This window comes from Notolepis coatsorum (assembly GCF_963971535.1).
Source record: "Notolepis coatsorum genome assembly, chromosome: 14".
NCBI lineage: Eukaryota > Metazoa > Chordata > Actinopteri > Aulopiformes > Paralepididae > Notolepis > Notolepis coatsorum.
In genome coordinates this window covers 115,108,821-115,130,400 of record NC_140178.1, presented here as the reverse complement: position 1 = coordinate 115,130,400, position 21,580 = coordinate 115,108,821, and the positions used below count along the sequence as shown (strand labels likewise).

The 21,580-nt window shown below is 47.2% G+C and overlaps 1 protein-coding gene across 1 annotated transcript in view; it reads right to left on the bottom strand.

Annotated features, from left to right (window-relative positions):
* The window catches only part of LOC311240728 (serine/threonine-protein kinase WNK4-like), a gene marked incomplete at its 5' end in the record, with an annotated part of 152,523 nt that extends 130,944 nt beyond the window's left edge, over positions 1 to 21,579 (bottom strand). The window contains 2 exons of the mRNA XM_084329301.1: positions 16,096 to 16,253; positions 21,540 to 21,579. Of these exons, the coding sequence (XP_084185427.1) occupies positions 16,096 to 16,253; positions 21,540 to 21,579 (198 nt within the window). The remainder of the gene's footprint in view (positions 1 to 16,095; positions 16,254 to 21,539) is intronic.
* Between the last annotated feature and the right edge of the window lies 1 nt (position 21,580).

Here is a 21,580-nt window from a genome sequence, read left to right as displayed (position 1 = left end):
CTCCCCTTGCATAAAGGGGGGGATAGGGATAACTATCTCCAAACTATCATGCCTAGCCAAAGCACTGGAGACCTTGGTAAACAACCAATTAAAAACCTTTTTCTCAAGTTGCTCAGTGCTAAGTACTCACCAATCAGGTTTCAGAGCAAATCATAGTACTATTACAGCTGTTACTTTGGTCACTAATGACATTATTTCAGCCCTGGACAATGGGAAGCATTGTGCAGTTCTCTTTGTAGACCTCTCAAAGGCGTTTGATACAGTAGACCATCACTTGCTTTTGAATAGTCTAGCTAGCATTGGCCTGGATAAAGCCGCTTGTGCTTGGTTTCAGGACTATTTATCTTCAAGGTGTCAATCTGTGAATTCAGGTAACTTTCAATCTGATTTCCTGCCATTGTCTAAGGGTGTACCACAGGGTTCGGTATTGGGGCCGGTCCTCTTTACAATCTATATTAATGATATTGTTTCTAGTCTTTCAGCACTAGCAGGTTGTCAGGCTCATCTTTATGCGGATGATACAGTTGTCTACTGCATTGCGGATACTGTTCAGGAGGCAGTTAAGGTGGCGAGAGAAAGGCACTTCTCAGAAATAATTGCCAAAAATTGTCACAATCCCAGAGTCCTTTTTTCGACCATTAACTCTTTCACCTCCCCTCCTCCCGCCCCCTGCCCCGATGCCTCCCCCTCCAAATGTGAAGAATTCCTAAACTTCTTCATTAGGAAGGTGGAAACCATTAGATTAGCCATCTCATCGTCCTCCTCCACCCCCCCCTCCTACCCAGCCCCCCTGCCCGGCCCCCCCTCCTGCCCAGCCCTCCTGCCCACTTCCCCCTCCCTCCCACCCCTCCTGCCCAGCTCTTTTGAACAACTTCCAACCCATCTCTCTAACCACTCTCAGAGAGCTGGTGGCAGGCATGCGGACTGTCACATCCCCCCTTGATGCCCTCCCTACCCATCTTCTAAAAGACTCCATGGACATAGTAGGCCCCAGTATTTTGTCTATCATAAACAGCTCTCTGGAATCTGGCTCTGTTCCCTCCTCCCTTAAGCACGCCATGGTTGAGCCCCTCCTAAAAAAACCTAACCTAGACCCTGCTCTTTTCAATAATTACAGGCCCATATCCAAATTACCCTTCCTATCTAAGATTTTAGAAAAGGCTGTCCTGGCACAGCTCCTCCCCTTCCTACATCACAACAACCTCCTAGACAAATTCCAGTCAGGTTTCAGGGCAGGGCACAGCACTGAGACAGCGCTAGTCAAAATCTACAATGACCTGCTTCTCACCATCGACTCAGGTAGCTGTGCCATGCTCCTCCTCCTGGACCTCTCTGCCGCGTTCGACACGGTCGACCACTCCACCCTGGTCGATCGTCTCGAACACAGGCTAGGTATTGGGGGGTCTGCCCTAAACTGGTTCGCATGCTACTTGAGCGGCCGCTCCTTTTCGGTCAGTTTGGGTGGACACTCCTCCCCCACAGCTAGTCTACCGTATGGGGTCCCCCAAGGTTCCATCCTGGCCCCCATACTCTTCTCCATCTACATGCTCCCCCTGGCCGAAATCATCCAGAAACACAACATTTCATATCACTTTTATGCCGATGACTCCCAAATCTACCTTCCCCTCAACCCCTCTGACACAGCTAACCTAGACTCTCTTAAAAACTGTCTCAGGGACATAAAAAGCTGGATGGCCCTTAACTTCTTACAGCTAAATGAAAATAAAACGGAGATCATTTTGTTTGGCCCCCCCTCTTCCACCAAAACACTCTCCAACAGCCTAGGACAACTCTCCACCCACCTCAAACCCCACGTCAAGAGCCTGGGTGTAATCTTTGACCCAGAGCTCAAATTCGACCGGCAGGTAAATGCCGTAGTCAAATCATGCTTCTTTCAACTCCGCAACATCAGTAAAATAAAACCAATCCTCTCACCCGTTGACCTGGAAACGGTAGTCAATGCATTCATAACCTCACGCCTTGACTACTGCAATGCCCTCTACACCGGCATCAGTCAGACAGCCATGTCCCGCCTCAAAATGGTCCAGCACTCTGCAGCTAGGTTCCTTACCGGTACCAGAAAGAGAGAGCACATCACACCAGTCCTAGCCTCCCTACACTGGCTCCCAGTCCCATTTAGAATAGACTTTAAAATCCTCCTCCTCACCTTTAAAGCACTATCGGGTGCAGCACCCTTATACATCACCGAACTCATCACCCCCTACGCAGCACCCAGGTCACTAAGATCCTCCAACCAGGCTCGGCTGGTCCCCCCCCCCCGCACCAGACTCAAAAAGAGAGGCGATCGCTCCTTCAAGGCCGTGGCCCCCAAGCTATGGAACCAGCTTCCCCTGGAGATCCGATCTGCCCCCTCACTGGAGACATTTAAGGCCCGTCTAAAAACCCACTTCTATTCCCTGGCCTTCAATAAACCCTGATTCTCCCACACCCTAACTCACACACTCCCATGTAATTTTATCCTGCCCCCTCCCTCTTGTATCTCTTATTATGCTCCTCTGTCCCCTGTGTGCTACTGTACTTTGTGTTCCCCTATTCGTGTGTTGTCCTACTGTCCTACTGTCTTGTCCTGCTGTGCCTTTTTGTATTTTTGTATTTGTGTATTTTATATTAGGACATTGATTTTAAGATTTGATTGTACAGCACTTTGGTTGTGTTATGGTTTGTAACCGACCCCAATCGCACAACACAAGACAGGTATGATGGTTTGCCAAGAAACAGATATTTATTTAGAACAGGGAAAAAGGGCACTGTCCCTTTAAGGGAGAAAACACAAAACACAGGAATAACACAAGAGGGGAAGGTAAAGTGCCTTTAAGAGGCGGGCAGGAAAAGGGAACACTATGGGAAGGTAAGGGAACGCCTAAGGGAAGGTTAAGGGAACGCCTAGGGAAGGTTAAGGGAACGCCTAGGGAAACAGAGGAACTAGAGACTAGGAGAACTAGGGAAGGAGGACTAGGGACTAGGAGAACTAGGGATAGAGGACTAGGGACTAGGTGGAACTAGAAGGGGAGAACTTGGGACAGAGGGGACTGAGGACCGCGGAGGCGGGCTGAGGAACAGGGAGGAACTGGGGACAGAGAACCGCGGAGGCGGGCTGGGGACAGGGAGGAACTGGGGACTGGTGGGAAAACATCTGGGCCGCTCTGCAGAACAGAGGAGAGGGTTAATATTCAAAGGGAACAAACAGAGCAGATGCAGAACAGTCCAAATAACAAAGTAACAAAGTAAATACTATCTTCGTGTGAACAAACACACAGTGGGAGATGAAATGTCCAAAATAATATCCACGAGAGAACAAAACAGAGTGGGAGATGAAATGTCCAAACTAATAACTAAGTGAGAACTAAAGGAGGCAATACGCTGGGTGAGTGACATCACAATCAAAACTCACCCAGGCGTATGCGTAATGGAACAGGAACAGCAGCGAGACGGGGGCAAGAGGCATTACGCTGAGTGAGTGACATCACAATCAAAACTCACCCAGGCGTATGCGTAATGGAACAGGAACAGCAGCGGGAACGGGGGCAAGAGGCATTACGCTGAGTGAGTGACATCACAATCAAAACTCACCCAGGCGTATGCGTAAAGGTACAGGGACAGCAGCGGGAACGGGGGCAAGAGGCATTACGCTGAGTGAGTGACATCACAATCAAAACTCACCCAGGCGTATGCGTAAAGGTACAGGGACAGCAGCGGGAACGGGGGCAAGAGGCATTACGCTGAGTGAGTGACATCACAATCAAAACTCACCCAGGCGTATGCGTAAAGGTACAGGGACAGCAGCGGGAACGGGGGCAAGGGCACTACGCTGAGTGAGTGACATCACAATCAAAACTCACCCAGGCGTATGCGTAAAGGTACAGGGACAGCAGCGGGAACGGGGGCAAGGGCACTACGCTGAGTGAGTGACATCACAATCAAAACTCACCCAGGCGTATGCGTAAAGGTACAGGGACAGCAGCGGGGCGAGGGCATCGCCACCGGGTGGCTGGCTGTCGGAGCCGAGGAACAGAGTGCGCGCCAGTGCTGGAACAGTGGCGGTGGCGAGGGTGTCGTCCACCGGGTAGCCGACTGTCGGAGCCGAGGAACAGAGTGCGCGCCACACCTTGGTGTGCGCGTCGGAACAGTGGCGGTGGCGAGGGTGTCGTCCACCGGGTAGCCGCTGTCGGAGCCGAGGAACAGAGTGCGCGCCACACCTTGGTGTGCGCGTCGGAACAGTGGCGGTGGCGAGGGTGTCGTCCACCGGGTAGCCGCTGTCGGAGCCGAGGAACAGAGTGCGCGCCACACCTTGGTGTGCGCGTCGGAACAGTGGCGGTGGCGAGGGTGTCGTCCACCGGGTAGCCGCTGTCGGAGCCGAGGAACAGAGTGCGCGCCACACCTTGGTGTGCGCGTCGGAACCGAGAGACGCATCTGGTGCGTCTGCGTGGAGGAGTGTGCCAAGCAGGAAGGTCTGGAAGATGCGCGTCGGCGCGCTGAGGTCTGGAGAGCGTGCCAAGCTCGAAGGTCTGGAAGATGCGCGTCTGTGCGCTGGTACGGAGGAGCGTGCCAAGCTCGAAGGTCCGGAAGATGCGCGTCTGTGCGCTGGTACGGAGGAGCGTGCCAAGCTCGAAGGTCTGGAAGATGCGCGTCTGTGCGCTGGTACGGAGGAGCGTGCCAAGCTCGAAGGTCTGAAGTGGAACACTGGAATACCTCCCGTAGAGGATTAGAGAGCGCAGTACAGTGTCTCCCTCCAGGCAAACGGCGGCAGGTGGCGAAGGCTTGAGCGCATCTGGCGCGCTGGTCTGGAGTGGAACACTGGAATACCTCCCGTAGAGAATTAGAGAGCGCAGTACAATGTCTCCCTCCAGGCAAACGGCGACAGGTGGCCAAGGCCCTTGAAGATGCGCGTTGCGCGCTGGTGACTGGAGAGCGTGCCAAGCCCGAGGGTCCGGGAGATGCGCGTTGGTCTAGATGTGCGTCAGGACGAACAGCTGCGCTGGGGTCTGCAGTGGAACGCTGGGGTGCCTCCCGTGGAAGTTACAGGGAGCGCAGAACAGTCTCCTCCACAGGCTACGGCGACAGCAGACGAAGGCTGGAGCAAACATCTCAAGGCTGGAGAGATCCATCTTACAGCATTGGTAGACCAGAGGATCTCCCGAAAGAGTCTAGATGTTAGAGAATATGACTCAGCATGAATACAACACGACCCCACGCCGAAACGAGGGGAAGAGCCCTGGTATTTAAAGCCCACAGGGGAACTAATTAGCCTGCCACCACAGGTGCGAGAGGTAATTGATAATAGTCCAGGTGTGGCCACTGAGAGTAAACGAGAGTAAAGAACGAGAGGGTGGGGGCTAGAGAGAGTGAGTAGGGAATTCCTAACAGTAGGCTTAAAGAAGACAGAGAAAGTTGGTGAGCAGCGGACAAAACCTCACAGGTTGGCTCTTGGGCTTTTAAACGTGCTTTATAAATAAATTACTTACTTACTTACTTACTATTGTGAACCTGCAGCTTGCGTTTGACACTCTCCAAAATGCTCTAGCTAAGCTCAAGTTAGTGCTTAATGCTAGTAAAACCAAGTCTATGATGTTTTCTAGAGCCAGGGTTATAGATTATGACATGCTACACCTAACAACAGCAAATGGTTTGTATATTGAAAGAGTTAGTGAGTATAAATATCTTGGTATATGGCTAGATGATAAACTTTCTTTTAAATTCCATATAGATAACCTAGCTACAAAATTACGGCAAAAGATTGGTTTCTTGTACCGTAACCGCGCTAGTTTTCCTATGTTCTGTAGGAAAAGAATTATACAGGCTGTTTTTTTGTCAATATTGGACTATGGTGATGTCATTTACAGGCATGCGTCTACATCTACATTAAGGCCTTTGGATTCTGCCTACCACTCCGCCCTAAGATTTATTACGGGTGACAAATATGATACTCACCATTGTCTTTTGTATGAGAGGGTAGGCTGGCCATCTCTCTCGTTGCGACGTAGTTATCATGGGTATCTTTTTATCTACAAAGCAATTATTGGCAAACTTCCACCTTATATTACATCTTTGTTGGTCTGGAGTGCTGTCACCTACCAAACTCGTTCGAATGATCGGCTTGTGCTCAGGGTGCCTCGAGTTCGGTCTGAGCTTGGAAAATCTGCCTTCTCCTACGATGCTCCATACACATGGAATACCCTGCAAAAGACTCTAAAGCTCGGAACATTCCCGTCATTCATGGAGTTTAAAGGCATTGCACTTGACCTATGTATTGAATCATGTAATTGTTTTGAATCCATCATTGTAGTAATTGTAATTCATTGTAATTATTAACTGTTATGATATTTGTGTCCTTTGTTAACTCGTCATCACTGTAAATGAGGGAAACCTCAGTGCTTTCACGAGTATAAATAAAGGTTTGAAATGAAATGAAACTGTCTCTCAACTAAATCTACTAAAATCTTCTGTGACTTACAGAGCTATCATGGAATGGAACTCATTGCCAAGCTACTTAGCCGAAAAATAGAATCCAAGGCCTTCAAGAGGAAGTTAAAGTGCCATCTGCTGGTGAGAATGCACTGAGCTATTATGGCATACAGGTGAAAACCAGTTGACTGTTGGTTGTGTTTAAGTTGATGGCGGTGAGTGCTGCTCAGGAAGCACTATTTGTTTGATTTTAGTTATTTTAGTAATTATATTTGAATGCTTTTTGCTGGTGGATATTTTGTACAATGTCATTCTAACTGATGTTGATAGTGATGTAATTGATGATGTGACTGATGTTGATGTTGATGATGATGTAATGTATTGATGTTGATGTTGGTGATGATGTAGTGTATTGAATGTTGTTGTACATTTGTGTGTGCCGGACCCCAAGAAGAATAGCTTTTGCCTAGTGCAAAAGCTAATGGGGATCCTAAATAAACATAAACATAAACATCCAACAAACTAACACATCCAACTGTCTTTCAACTAAGACATCCAACAAACTAACACATCCAATTTCTTTTTTTTTACCTACTTTCTATAGAACTTCATTCTTAGATGCTTCTATAGAAAGTAGGTAAAACAAAAACAAAAAAGTTTTCTTTGCCCTATAGGAGGAATTTTTTTTTAAACCTACTTTCTATAGAAGCAGCTGGGAGGTGCGCTGTTTTAAGTGGGCGTGGATTATTGAATTGATTGATTGATTGATTGCTAATTTTATTACTGTCCGCCTTGTTTCCAACTGGTTAAGCTTGGCGACTCTTTCGAAGTCGCTCTCTTTTGAAGTTGGTTAAGGTTAGAGTTTGGAATCAGGGCTGGTGGTCTATCGCCCTGCTCTAAAGACAAACTCTAAGCTTAACCAACTTCGAAAGAGAGCAACTTCGAAAGAGTCGCCAAGCTTAACCAGTTGGAAACAAGGCGGACAGTAATAAAATTAGCAATTAATCAATCAATCAATTCACGTGATTTTTATTTTGTTCCACAATGACTCATGACCCACCAATTACATAATCCAACATTGTTTAAAAAACGAACATCGCCGTGACAGAATCGTTTTTCATTTAGTCTTTATGAGCCTATCAACATATCCTTTCGTAACGTTTACTGTCCGGCGTGTCCGCCATCTTGCTTTCACTTCTAAAAACTCGCACGGCAGATTGATAGTAATTCGGTTGTGGGCGGGTCCTGGGTAGGGTTGCCACCCGTCCCTTAAAATACGGAATCGTCCCGTAATTGGAAACTAAAAGACGCGTTCCGTATTGAACTGATACGGGACGCCCTTTGTCCCGTATTTTAAGGTTGCCAGTTTAGTGAGAGAAATGAGCCAGCCGACCTACAAAAACAAGCAAAAGTGTGTCCAAAAGTTGCGGAAAATAAACAGACATGGCAACTCGGGTATGGTGGGCGTGCGCTCAGCAGCTCACCGACCAATGAAAATTAGCGCTTTCACGTTGCTAGGAAGAGTTCTGTTCCGTTGTGCCAATCAGAGAGTCTGTGCGCTGCGTGATTTATTTTCGAAATCGCTTTGAAATGATTGTCTACAGCAGACACTACTCCACCGCGTCCTAAAAAGACAAAACACCTCCAGAAGTACAGACCTGAATGGGACGAGGCAAACCTCTGGCGTGATAGTCAGTGGAGATGTTTACAAAGCAAACGATAGGTTATGGCTATAACCTAGTTCTGTTAATAGTGGTGACGCTCGGCGTCACTCATGCACTATCCTCGCATATGTGCACGCGCACTGAATAAAATTCCACAATGTACCTTTATCCCAGTATTCGTCTGACCACACCCCTCGTTAGCTTACCTTCATAAGCAGGTGTGTGGTCACCTGCTCTCCTCCTTCCCAAGCTTTCACCACAAGGCGAGATCAAGGGCTGCAGCGGCGTCGGACACCGAGTGTCACCACTATTAACAGAACTAGGTTATAGCCATAACCTATCGTTCTGTATACATAGTGGCTCCGCTCGGCGTCACTCATGCACAAGGGAGGCCGAGCGGGAGCCACCCCCCTATTGGAGGTATCCCGGGAGGACGACGGACCCGACCGTGCGAAGAGGCACTCAAGCAACTCAACGCACAGGGTGAGCAGACCGTGGCCTGACCCCACGACTACACACACGCACAACCCGCATGCCACCCTGGAACGAACGGAGGGAACAACCTCGTTACTGCCCCCAGAATCACGGGGTCAAGGGCAAACCCAACCCTGTGGCAAGGCCGTAGCAGCGGAGCGCGAAGGAAGGCCCAGACCCACCAAAGGGACTGGACCCCCTGGAACGGGGGCCCGGAGAGGTCCATGATGCCAGCATCAAGACCCCACCAGGTGGGCACCTAGTGACCCCGCCCCCCACATCGCCAGCATATTCGGACAAAGGCCCCTCAGCCGAGCGGGCCCTGTCCCCCCAATAGTACACCGCCTGGCACACTGACCCTGCAGTACAGACAGTCAGCACGGCCGCAATAACAAGACTTACCACGGAAGCAGGCAGCGCACCGGGGAAAAAACCAGGCAACAGGCTGTTAACCCGAGCCTGGAGACTGCGGACGAGACAGGCGCCAGAGGGGACAGCTGAACACAGCCGCCCCGGCGGAAGGGGCGTATGCTGGCGTTGTCGTCACCATGACAAACCTCCCTCAAAGCGAAGGCTGACACAATTGGCAGACGTCACAAACGCGCAGGGGCACACTCAACCGCACAGGGTAATGCCTGGGTGGTTGGTTCTCTGGTGTGTCGGTGTGGTGTCAACTCCCAGAGAACCAACCACCCAGGCATTACCCTGTGCGGTGGTCGGTCCCATAACCCCTCAGGAAAAAAACTCCAAAACGCACCTGCAACACCACCGCAGTACCCGCGTTTCAGTTTCCAACAGGGTTATCCCGGGCCTACGGGTCAACGAAAACATTACTTCGGACCGGGCCCGGCGATACGGGGAGCACAGGGTCCCCCGAGGAGGCCAAAGACCACCCCAACAGGCCGTAAGCCATTACGACAGTGTAGAATACAATGTATCCAACAAGGGCTCCATAGCGCTTAACCCTGTGACACCCGGACCGACCTGGCATTTTTCCCCCTGAAAAAAGCCCAAGTCCCTCAGGGTACCAGAACAGCAGATCTGCATCTCCGGCGGACAACGGTGGCAACTGATCCGGACCAGCGTGTCCAGAACCAGTCCCGTGCCCTAACCACGCCGATCTGCCAACTCCAGGAGAAGGGGCAGACATGCGTGTTGATCTTAGACATGAAAAGAAGGCGCCACCCAGACGTTCGGTGCGAACCGCGCCCGGCGGCCCACCCCCAGGGCGTGAAACCCTTCTACGTATGTTCAGATCCATTCTGTCATCATCCCCCGATATGAACGAGAATCGGTCGACAACCACACAGGTCGTCGGAAGAGGAAAAACCCCCATCCCAGTTGCTTTATAAAAACGCTGTTTTAACCCCAAGCAACCAAGGCACGCCAGTCAGTTGCTTAATGTCCAACAGAACATCCCGAACTAGCAGTATGTGTGCATCGGGTATATCCACATCAATAAATAGGCTATTTAGACCTTTCATTGAATCCCCAAGGCGCCCAGGGGAACGACAAGAGGGGTGAGATGCAACCAACTCCAACTCTTTATAATAATAAAGAAGAAGTATCAGCAGTATAAACCCAACTGCACAGCTGGGAGTAAAAACTGTTTACATTTTTACATCCAGTCACTCCTTTTGTCAAAGAGTATAGACCGAACTTCCCCAGAAGCCTTCCCACACGAGTCGCAGTTATGAAAAAGACATGTCAACTGTGAGTCACGTGACCAACTGACTCAAGTTTACACATAAAATCGACACTTTTATCGACACTTTTACTCTAACCCGACACTTTAACACCACAAACCTTACGTAAAGATCTTAACTCATGGAAGCCGTCGCCATAGCAACGTATATGTATTGACGGGGGGAAACCCTGTACACGACTCCTGTTTGTAATAGGAGTCGTGTCAAGATAACCCCCCCCCCCTGCCAAGACGTTGAACGGCTCGGCCCCGACTGGCTCAGCAGAAATGAGAAAAAATCCCCTAAACCAATCAAGTGGGAAGGAGGGGTTTATTCGGCACCCCCTCACACAACCCCTTCTTCCCTACACACCAAAAACAACTGTAGCATTTTGAGACCTTCGGTAGAATGCCAATGTATAGCATAAGCTAATACAATGCCCGCTACCCACAGAATGTGAACAGGATTTATAACAAAACAAGTCGTGTGTGTGTGAATCCTACACCCGCTTTCTATGTCGTACATAGCAAAACACTGACAGAGAGTAACGGCCAAGCCGTGGAACGTGTGTGCACGAGTATTACTGCAACTAACACAACAGTGCTGTGGCTCAACATTACTTTGCTTAAGCAACAGAACATACCACCAGCTTCTACCTGCATGTGGAGCGTCAGGCTAATAGAACCTTTCTATGACTGATTGTATGCTTGCAGACCTTGCTTAATATCGTAACACAACACGACTCATCTCTCAATGTAATAATGCAGATTCACATTTCGCAAACCCATCATATGTATTAGTGAAGAAACACACAGTTTGTTTGGCCAATAATATAGTCCCCTTTTTTAGGGAACTATTTATTTATTATTTACGGCACAAAATCATGAGGGGGCCGGGGAGGGTGTAGAGGGGACCACAGGGGGAAAAGTCACTTTAGCGGCGTCTGCCGCCTCGAGCCGCTCGGGTTTTGCCACCCCGAGAAGCCCCGGAGGGACGGTAGTGGATCGGCTGCTGGTCACGGCGTTCCCTACCGTCTCCTCCGGTCGTGGATGGGCCGGCGGCAGCAGAATCGCCGTCTCTCCTCCTGGCCTTCTTGGAGGGGCCAGCAGTGGCGGCGGAGGCAGTGGTAGGCACGGCGGAGGGAGCTCGACGTCGTGGAAGCCTTCTGACTCCACCGGCAAGGACGGGAGGTGGAAAATGGGGCTGGAGCACGGACCGCTCCTCTGCCATCTCTCTGCACGTTGAGGTCATCAGCTGCAGGGCCTTCCCGAATAATCCAGCATCGGAGAGGTCGGCCGTCAGAAGAGGGACTCCCTTCTTCTCCGGCACTCGAGCCTGCTCCAGCCAAAGGTGGCGCTGGGTCAGGGTGGCCAGGGCGCGCATTTTCCCAGAGGCTATGGCCTGCACCTGGGTAAGATGCAGGACAGCTCCTGCCGCCTGGGTGATCTGATTTTTACCTCGGTCAGACCCGTGCCGCCCGTCATTATCCCCGATACAAATCTAGCCAGGTGCGCGATGTTAGAAGCCGCAGCCAGCGATTGTGTACCAGCGATAAATGACTGGTCACCCCAATATGCCAATCGCCTAGCCGATCTTCCATGGAGAACCGGCTTGCATAATGGTTCCCACACCACATCCGGACAGAGGAGAGCGGCCATCGGTCTATCAAGCCGTGGCACGCCCTCTCTCATACCTTTGACCAACCCCGACACCCGCGTAACTGGTACGTAGGCGGGGGTAAGTCCCATGATGTGAGACACCGCCTGGCCCTGACGAACATAGGCCCCCATTGAGGGGAAAAATGGGTAGACAACATCCACCCCTCTCACCGGGCGACGCTGCCAGAGATGACCTATGAGATCATCGGGGGCATGAGATCATCGGGGGCAGGAGCAGGCAATGGCTGCGGCAGCGGCAGCTATCGCCATGAGCTCGGGAAACAAAGCCTGCAGTTCCCCCTGCTGACTTTCCTCCACCGAACCCGCATCCCTCACATGCAGCAGGCTTCGACCAATTGAGGAGCCACAGTCTGATGTGGCTGATAGCAGGGCATCCTGCCGAAGAGGCCGAGGTGGTTCCCCGACATCCTCGAACAAGGCGCCCCAAGGAGACATTTCTCCCCCCTCCGGTGTTTCCTGGACAGGAGGGATACTCGCCTCCACAGGGCCTTCAAACAAGAATCCGTCCGACTCTTCCATGAAATCCTCAGTTTCCATCGGACATGCAGAGACCGACGCATCCTCGCTGGTCTCCAGCAATTCCCCAAACCCAGGCCGTTCGCGTCTGCAGGCCACCATCTTGCGACGTGAACGGGCAGACGCGAAAAGCTTGCGTCGCAAATCCTCCAGAACCAAAAGAACCGTCCGCTCAACAACGGACGATTCCCTGGAACCAGAGGAACCAGAGTCGAGATCATGCCACCGCCGGGGCGACGGCACCGATGCATCGGCTCCTTGGAGAGGCAAACTATCCATCGGCTGTCTCCTGGGCTGGGTCGGCAACCACGAAAGTGGCAGCGGCCCCGCACCAGTACGCACGACAGAGGCGGGAATGGAGAACCGCTGGTGAAGAGTGGGTCTACTCTCCGAAGTAGACATTATGACTTAGCTTTTTCCCTTTGAATAGTTATGAGAGAAGAAAAAACTAAGCACAATGTAAACACGTCTCAACTCTTTTCAACTAACAACACGTCAAGTGGGGATCTACCGAGGCACTTCCTTGTGGTGAAAGCGAGAAGGAGGAGAGCAGGTGACCACACACCTGCTTATGAAGGTAAGCTAACGAGGGGTGTGGTCAGACGAATACTGGGATAAAGGTACATTGTGGAATTTTATTCAGTGCGCGTGCACATATGCGAGGATAGTGCATGAGTGACGCAGAGCGGAGCCACTATGTATACAGAACTGCAAAGTATGTAGGTAGGCGTGTGTTTTCTGTAGCGCATTGTGGACTGACTGACATCAGACAGCATGCATCAGGGGAGAACAACATTCCCAAAATATCAGAACGCAAAGGACACAAGACCAGGTTTCACAGTTCTTCATGACTGAAACATCTCCTGAGATTGATTCGGTATGGGATATTACATCTTATTTATCTGGTTGTGTTTTTAACTAGATGTCAGTATTTCTATTTGCCTGCCCTGGCAGCCCGGAGCCTACTCTTCTTTGCACTTTATTTTTTATTAATCTTTTAATTTGGGTCACACAAGTGTTTCATTGTAATATAAATTGTCCTCTTTCAGTAAAAGTGTTCCCAGGCTTTGTTTTTACAGCACTTTATATGCATACAGTTAGGCCTGCCGCGATAAGCAATAAATCGATTAATTGCTGCGATAATTAAAATTAATGCAATGATTTTGACGGGCGCGATTAATTGCTATTTGCGCGTTTGTTTTAATGAGGCGGAACCAGTGCCGCTTGTCAGTCACTGTCCGTGTTGGGAGGCGGGTCGCTGACGTTACTAGAGTACAGCACGGGAGCCCCGTGGGGCAACGCCACAGCTTAACTACATTTCTCAATAGTGTGGCTCCTTTTAACCAAGTAGCATTATTTGTAGTGTAACGTTAGCTATTTTTAGACCCAAGTAGTTACTCGCTACTGCCCGGAGAAACTGGACTGCTAAATAAAGATGAAAGATAGAGCTTTGATTCTCATTCCATGCTAACAACATTAGCTAACAAACGAAATACAACGTATAGCATAGCTACAAGTACAACACAGAATAACGTTAATACAATTACATGCATCATTGTTTACAATGAACGGGTGGGGCTGGTCAAAGGACTGGACACGGGGACAAGTTAAACATGAATTAATTTATTATAACACTCCGGTAGTTTCGAGTCATGCTGCAGTGCCTACGCACCACAGCTATTCTATTATATACTGCTTTGACGCTTCCTCCTCATCGTTGATTGCCTGTAGTAGCTGCATCTAACGTTAGTAGCTAACGTTAAAACTAACCTAAAGTTAGTTGTTCACCAACAATCTCAACATTTGTTATTAGCTCAAAAACAACCGGACGAGACATGTTGTCGGCTCATATGTTCTGCTTAGGATAATCGCAACAATACTTCCGGTCCGGTCGGTGGGCTTCAAAATAAAAGTCTAAAACCGGAAAAGACGGAGCGGTGGGCTTCAAAATAAAAGTTTTGGGAAATAAATTTCTCAAAAAAAATTCTCTAACCGGTCGCAATAATATCGCTTATCGCGATATTTTCGGGGGCAATTAATCGCCCAGCAAAATGTGTTATCGTGGCAGGCCTACATACAGTATTATGCTCAAGTTGAGGCTATAGTTCAGCCAATTTATTTAAACAATGTTAAATGCAAATAAAGCACTTTAAACTTTAAGTATGACTAAATGCTTTCTTGACTATATATACAGTAGTAACTGTTCCAAAATGCATAGATTTCTATGTATTTTAGGGGTTTGGGGGGCTAGCTCTTTTTAACCCTTTCTCTGCCACGCTTATGTACATCCTTATACCATCCTCTGCCAGCTCTATTTGTCTATGGAGAAGTTCCCCTTCTTTGCAGGGCTATAACTTTTTAAATTGTATTGCTAAATTGACATTACTATGGCCCATTCAACATCAATTATCTATCGTTCAGGATGTAGGAACGTTTTACTTTTTCATTCACATATTCATACTAAAATACGGTCTAAAGTATAAATATGTTTTTATCGTTTTCTTCAGCATTCTGCAGAACGTGATTTATAGCCCTAAATGCATTATATTGATGATCAAATACAGTTTGATAGCGATCGGCGCCAGATAAAAAATGTCAAATGTACGTGCTTCTAGAAGTTACTACTTATCATCTGATGTTGACCGGATGGGGGGGGGGGGGGTCGTTTATAATTCCGTGGCCAACGTTAGATGATTCATGTAGTGTGGGTGATATGATGATCAGAGCAGTTTGTATCAAACACGGTAAAAATAAACGCTGAAACTTACCCCAGTCTCCTCGGGCCGTTGGGCGATCAGCTTGGAGTAGACAGTTTTCTATTATGAGATGTTGAAATATGCAATCCATCTCCAGGTTGTATAATAGTATATACGTCCAAATCATGTTGTTTATCGAGTTATTGGTAACGGATCGCTATCCATTGTGTCGAGCTCGAGTCCCGGGAGCTATAGCGAGTGGTCGGACCGAATTTGGATGAGCACCAGTTTCCGTTTCCGGTTTGCTGTTTGGGCGATCCGCCGATCGGCCACCAGATGGCGCTCTTGAACCGTTGGAGAGTTGAGAGGGGATCAACAGTAGATCTCAAGTCTCCGCAGGAGAATTATGATTGCCATCACAGATTTTAGAAATATTGATCTCAATGACGTGTTACGGCGTCATTGGCAGATTAAGCATGGCGGGGAATGACGTGTTACGGCGTCCTTGGCGATTAAAGGGTTAATATAAATGTCATCGATTGTTTTATTTAGATTTCATAGATTTATATGCATTTCAGGAGTTTGGGGGGCTGGCTACCCAAAATAATTAAATAACATAACCCTAACCCTAAAACCGAAATAAAGTAAAAAAATAAATAGTGACAAAATCCGGCCATTTTCGGCCAAAAAACGCCCCATGATAGGTGTCCCTTATTTCTACTGGTCAAAGGTGGCAACCCTAGTCCTGGGACCAAGAGCGTTGGTTATAACAAATACGTGTAACTTGACTGTTTCAGCCAATCAGAATTGAGAAATTTGCATGCCATTGTATAAACTGCATTTATACACTTTACAACTCATGTCTCACACACACACACACACACACACACACACACACACACACACACACACACACACACACACACACACACACACACACACACACACAGGAACTTACGCTGGTGACTTTGCGGTAGATCTGGGCAGCGTTCTGGCACTCGTTGTAGGGGTATTCTGACGTGCTCATCTCCAGGATGCACATCCCCAGGGCGTAGACGTCCACCGCCTCGTCGTAACGCTCCTCGTACATCTCAGGAGCCATGAACTCTGGAGTCCCTGCTCACACACACACACACACACACACACAGACACACACACACACACACTCTCAGGTTCCCAGTTCGATTCCGGCTCCTCCCAGCAGCATGTCGAAGTGTCCTTGGCATTACATTTACATTTAGTCATTTAGCTGAACGCCTTCATCCAAAGCGACTTATAAGTTCTGTACGATAAGTCAGCAGGAAGGGCACAACTCTATCAGCTGAGTAACAATGTTCATCGAACAGTGCTCTGTCCAACAGTCAGCTCTGTCCCAGAGCTCCACCACGACTCCGCTAGTCCAAAATGAACGTTGTTGTTTACATGTTGCAGGCATGTATCCCTCCCTACTTCCCATGTCCCCACGTGGAATTACACCTGACTGGATACAATGACATGCTGGTGCTCTAGTGCGACATCTAGTGGCTGAATGTTATCTATACAGCATCTTTAACCACATAACGCGCACCGGCACGTATACATCCCGTTTTGCACTTGCGCGCATGTCACGGCACTTTGCGAGCGTCTACCGGCTCTGGGCTGCATTTTATATTATATATACATATAATATACCGTTCGAAACATCTATTTGCCGCCGTTCGAACGCCACCTCAGTCGACCAATTCCGTACCTCTGTTCTCGAGTTACATGACGATATACTTCAGGCGAGCGTCTTTTTACAGGCCGCGCGTCAAATTACAACGTCGGACAGTATGCGCTGATGACGAAAATGATTGGTCAGCGTTGTAGCCAACGAGTGTCCGCTTCCAACGATACCACACGTGGGGGTGTGTGTGTGTGTGTGAATATAGGAAGTAGGTGAAAGTTGACGAGCAAAAATCAGTTGTGACTCAGACTTCAGAACGCACGGAGGTGGATGGCAGAAATGGATTTTGGAACTTTTTTTTTGGGACGTCGGTTTACTAAAACCTCTCTCAAACACTAATTTCTGAACGGATTTTTATAAAATACATAAGACTTCAGGATATGGATCCACAGTGTTGTCCAGCTCATACCGCTATACTGGAATAATGGAATCTGGAATTTGGCAACCATTAACAAGTTTTCTCGGGTTTACCCCCGCGGGTTGAATGCCCATCACAAGAATATTCGTTTTTTCTCGTTTTTATTTTTCTAGCAATCTGAATTCATATTTCATCAACTGAGTCTACCGTTGGAAATTCAGCCACCCCAGGCGCTCAGATGTGAAAAAAGCGCCCCCTATCGTCTCCCAGATGGTAATTCACCCTTTTGGATTGAACTCAATGAAAATGAATGAGAAAAAAAAACCCGGACTCCACATTTTACTTCTCACTCATGCAACCGGCGTCGATCAGCTTCACTCTGGAGCAGCGGGGATTATGTGTTTTTACAGTATACGCGGTGGATCAATAAAAGGATAGATTTTTTCGAATGGCGATCAGGAATTGGAATAATCCATTTGGATACCATCTGATCTCAGGTAAGGAATCTATGTTACCAGTCTTAGGATAATCAGACCCGTTTTCACGGAGATATAAGCTTTTATGTGATTATGTGATATGGCTGTTTGACTGTGCGAGCGGTCAGGAACTAGGAGAATCGATTTTCAGATCGCGGCACGAGCGTGCATGCGTACACATACTATCGATAATCTAGCGTTTATTTGAAAACGATTCATAAATAGGCCGAAAAATGACAACGTTCTAGAATATTCCAGTAAAGGGCGATTATCATGGAATGTCTTATTTTTTCTGTGAAAAGGAGTGCTTTTCAAAATGCTAGAAAACGGAAATGAACCGATAAAAAAACAATCTGCTACGACAATGTTGACTGGAAAATGAGTCTTTGATAAGCGACGGGCAGATTAGACACATAGCCATCATTTAAAACATAGATTAGGCGATATTAACGTTAACATTGAAGTGGTGCTGGGCATTCAAGGGGGTAAAAAGGAATTAAGCTTGGGCTCTGAAAGTGTTAAAGAAAAATGTGAGTACACAAGTTCAAGTTGAACTCAAGTTCAAACCTCTATTACATTTAGCACTAAAAGTGATTATCCTTTTTTGCATTAGTAACGTCAGAATGTTATCTTTCAAAAGAGACCAGGCTCATGTAGGGCTGGGCGATATGGCCTCTAAATGATATCGCAATATTTGTTTGCTCTATCACAATACACGATATATATTTTGATATTTCCTCTAAAGCACTTAAAAATGCTTGATTTAACCCTTTGATGGATACAGTCACACCAATATGATGATTATATAAACCTCTGTTGTCAAGCCTCGTCAATATAACCCCCCCCCCACCCCACCCCCCCATATGGAACTGGTGTTGTGGATCACTCCCCTGTGAGCATTTCCAGGGTTAGCGGCTAGCGGCTAATGTTAGTTAGCTTAGCTTAGTTAGCGGCTAACTTAGTTACCGCCTCTCTCTCTCTGGGTGTGTGTGCGTGCGTGTATGTACGTGACGTAAATTGGGCGAGTGTGTCTGTGTGAGGGAGAGAGAAAAGTGCTGTGCTAAAGTAAGTCTCATCTCAGCCACGGCAGCTTAGAAACTGACGTGAGGTTTTGTGCAAAACATCACGATGTCCACGATATGTTTAAAAAGTGTATTGTTAACAGTTTGAGTGCCAGCCATATAACATTGGAAACCCCGTTGAATGCCAGCACCCACTTCAATGATAGCGTTGTGATCGCATAATCTCTCTCTTAAATTATGGCTATGTGTCTAATCTGCCTGTCGTTTATCAATGACTTGTTTGCAGTCAACATTGTCGAAACGGATTGTTTTTTTATCGGTTCATTTTCGTTTTATAGCATTTTGAAAAGCCCTCGTTTTCAAGGGAAATATATAGATTCCGTGATAAACGGCATTTACTGGAATATTCTAGCATACACAAAAACGTTGAAATTTTTCGGCCTATTTATGAATAGTTTTCAAATAAACGCTAGATTATCGATAGTATATGTGTACTTATGCACGCTATAGAGGCGGGCTGAAAAATATATTCTCTCATTTCCTCATCAGCGATCACCGCGCACACACACACACACGCATATGGCAAAAGCTTATATCTCCGTGAAAACAGGTCTGATTATCCTAAGACTTGTCAAATAAATTCCTTACCTGAGATCAGATGTTATCCAAAAAGATTATTCCAATTCCTGATCGCCATTCCAAATATCGATCACGCTTATTGATTACAGTGTTGGTACTGTAAATACATAATCCACGCTGTTCTGATGGCCGGCGATCACTTACAGGCCTGTACGCTGCGATGATATGATCGCGAATTGCCCCTTTAATTGGCCGTTGCGATTGGTAAATATTATCTGGGGGCGGGCTTGCGAGTAGTGCTTTCAAGCCTTGCATTCGCATTTCACTCCTAAATTATCCAATGCGTGTGATGACGCCACTCACGCGAGCTGTCAGTGCGACACAAGAATCTGTCGGCAATGAATGAACTTACTGCGATCACCGATAGCCTGAGTGAAAAAAAAGATTTGCGCGGAGTGAATCTGGGTCACGCTATATACTTGGAACTTGTAGTCTATCGTGCGATTAAAGACCAGGTCCCTATCTGCGTAGTCTATACATCCAACACCAAATCCCATAATTCCTAGCGAAACGAAACTGAATATGGCCGCTTCCTTTAAATAATAATATGGCTCTTGCTCCGCAAGAACAACGGAGTGGATAATGGATATCAGTCAATTTTATGACAACCACGTCCGATGTGGAGAGATGATAAGATGATGATGATTGACGTGATGATGTGATGATTGATTGACGGGGACACGGAAACGTCTAACGTTCAGGATCAGCCATGCATTACGTGAGTACCCCACTATTAGGACGTGAAATACTGTCTACTTAAATTGACACCGCGGATCAATAAAGTATCAACCTATCTATCTAATAATGAGACGATATGCAAATAATATAATACTAATAATTGTCGGTTCCCCGTATATGAAATGAAATGACTGCTGGTAAAATCACTGTTTATTTCTCGTTTTGCATAGTATTACATTCCACTTCTATAAACAATCAAAGTCCTACCGTAAGAGCCTCATACGGGTCAATTAAACCTTTTTTATTAGTCTTTCCTTCGAGCTAAGTTGGACTGAACATTTCACTGTCAAAAGCGCAAATGTAAATAAGGTTGCGTTGCAACAGTTTTCAAAATAAAGGTCATATATACAAATACCTCTCAATTCTTATAAAAAAAAAAGTCCCGGATATACATAAACATTAATTGGCATAGATCTCTATAAACGGCCCAACACATTGATCACTTTAGGCATACACTGAAACCAGTAACATCACAAATATGAAGCAGGTAATTACCCATACAAATAATAAACCTTTCATGAGGTTATTTACAATAATAATAATTCATTTGATTTCTAAAGCACTTTTCATTGTGAAACAAATGTATGCAGAGTTTCTTCTCCTCCTGATTAATGGTGTGTGTGTGTTGTGATGATCTCATTCAAGGAGCACTACACAAGCGCGCGCACACACACACACAGTTTGTTGTTTTTGTTCTATTAGTGATTTACACACTCTCAGTTGGTTCATTATAAAAGATACAAACCTGAAAACAAACGCACTTAAATGTTAAATAAAAGGACCACAGTAATGAGGCAGGAGGAACATATTTTTTTTAATAATGGTAAAATTGTTATTAAAAAATTTGCCCCTAAAAAATATTTTTTGCCCCTAAATTTCTCATTTAGGGGCAAGTGTGCCCCTAGTGAAAAAGCTTAGCGTACAGCCCTGACTTAGTCTCTTCAGTTGGCCTTGACGGAAAAGTAAAATTAGCAAACTGACCACTCCCCCTGTATTAGTCTGAGCTGATGAGGTGCAGTTACACAGGGAGAGACGATAGGGGGCGGTATCTTCCCAATTGAGCTCAGAGAGACTCTGCAGCACTAACCCGAGGCTCGATTGATGAAATATGAATTCAAATCGCCAATACATTTAAAAAACGGCAAACAGACGCTATATAGCGTCGGGGGCACTCAAAGGTCGGCATGAACTAACGACAAAAAGCATCCGTGGCATTCAATGTGTTAATGAACTGTACCCGATATTTATTTAATATCGTCATATTGCCCACCCCTAGGCTCATGCATGTGCTATACGGATAAAGTATAAAGCTAAGCTTTGCAGAAAAAAGTATGCAGTCCTCAAGTTCAAGTAAAAATAAAATCGCCACTTCTCTGCCTGGAGGTTAACATTCAAATTTCCATCATTTCAGCCCATTGATGTTGGAATGGTATTCTCAGGGACTGTTCCGACGGGGGTTCCTACCGATGACGCTCTTGGCGAAGGAGTTGCTCTTCAGCGTGGCC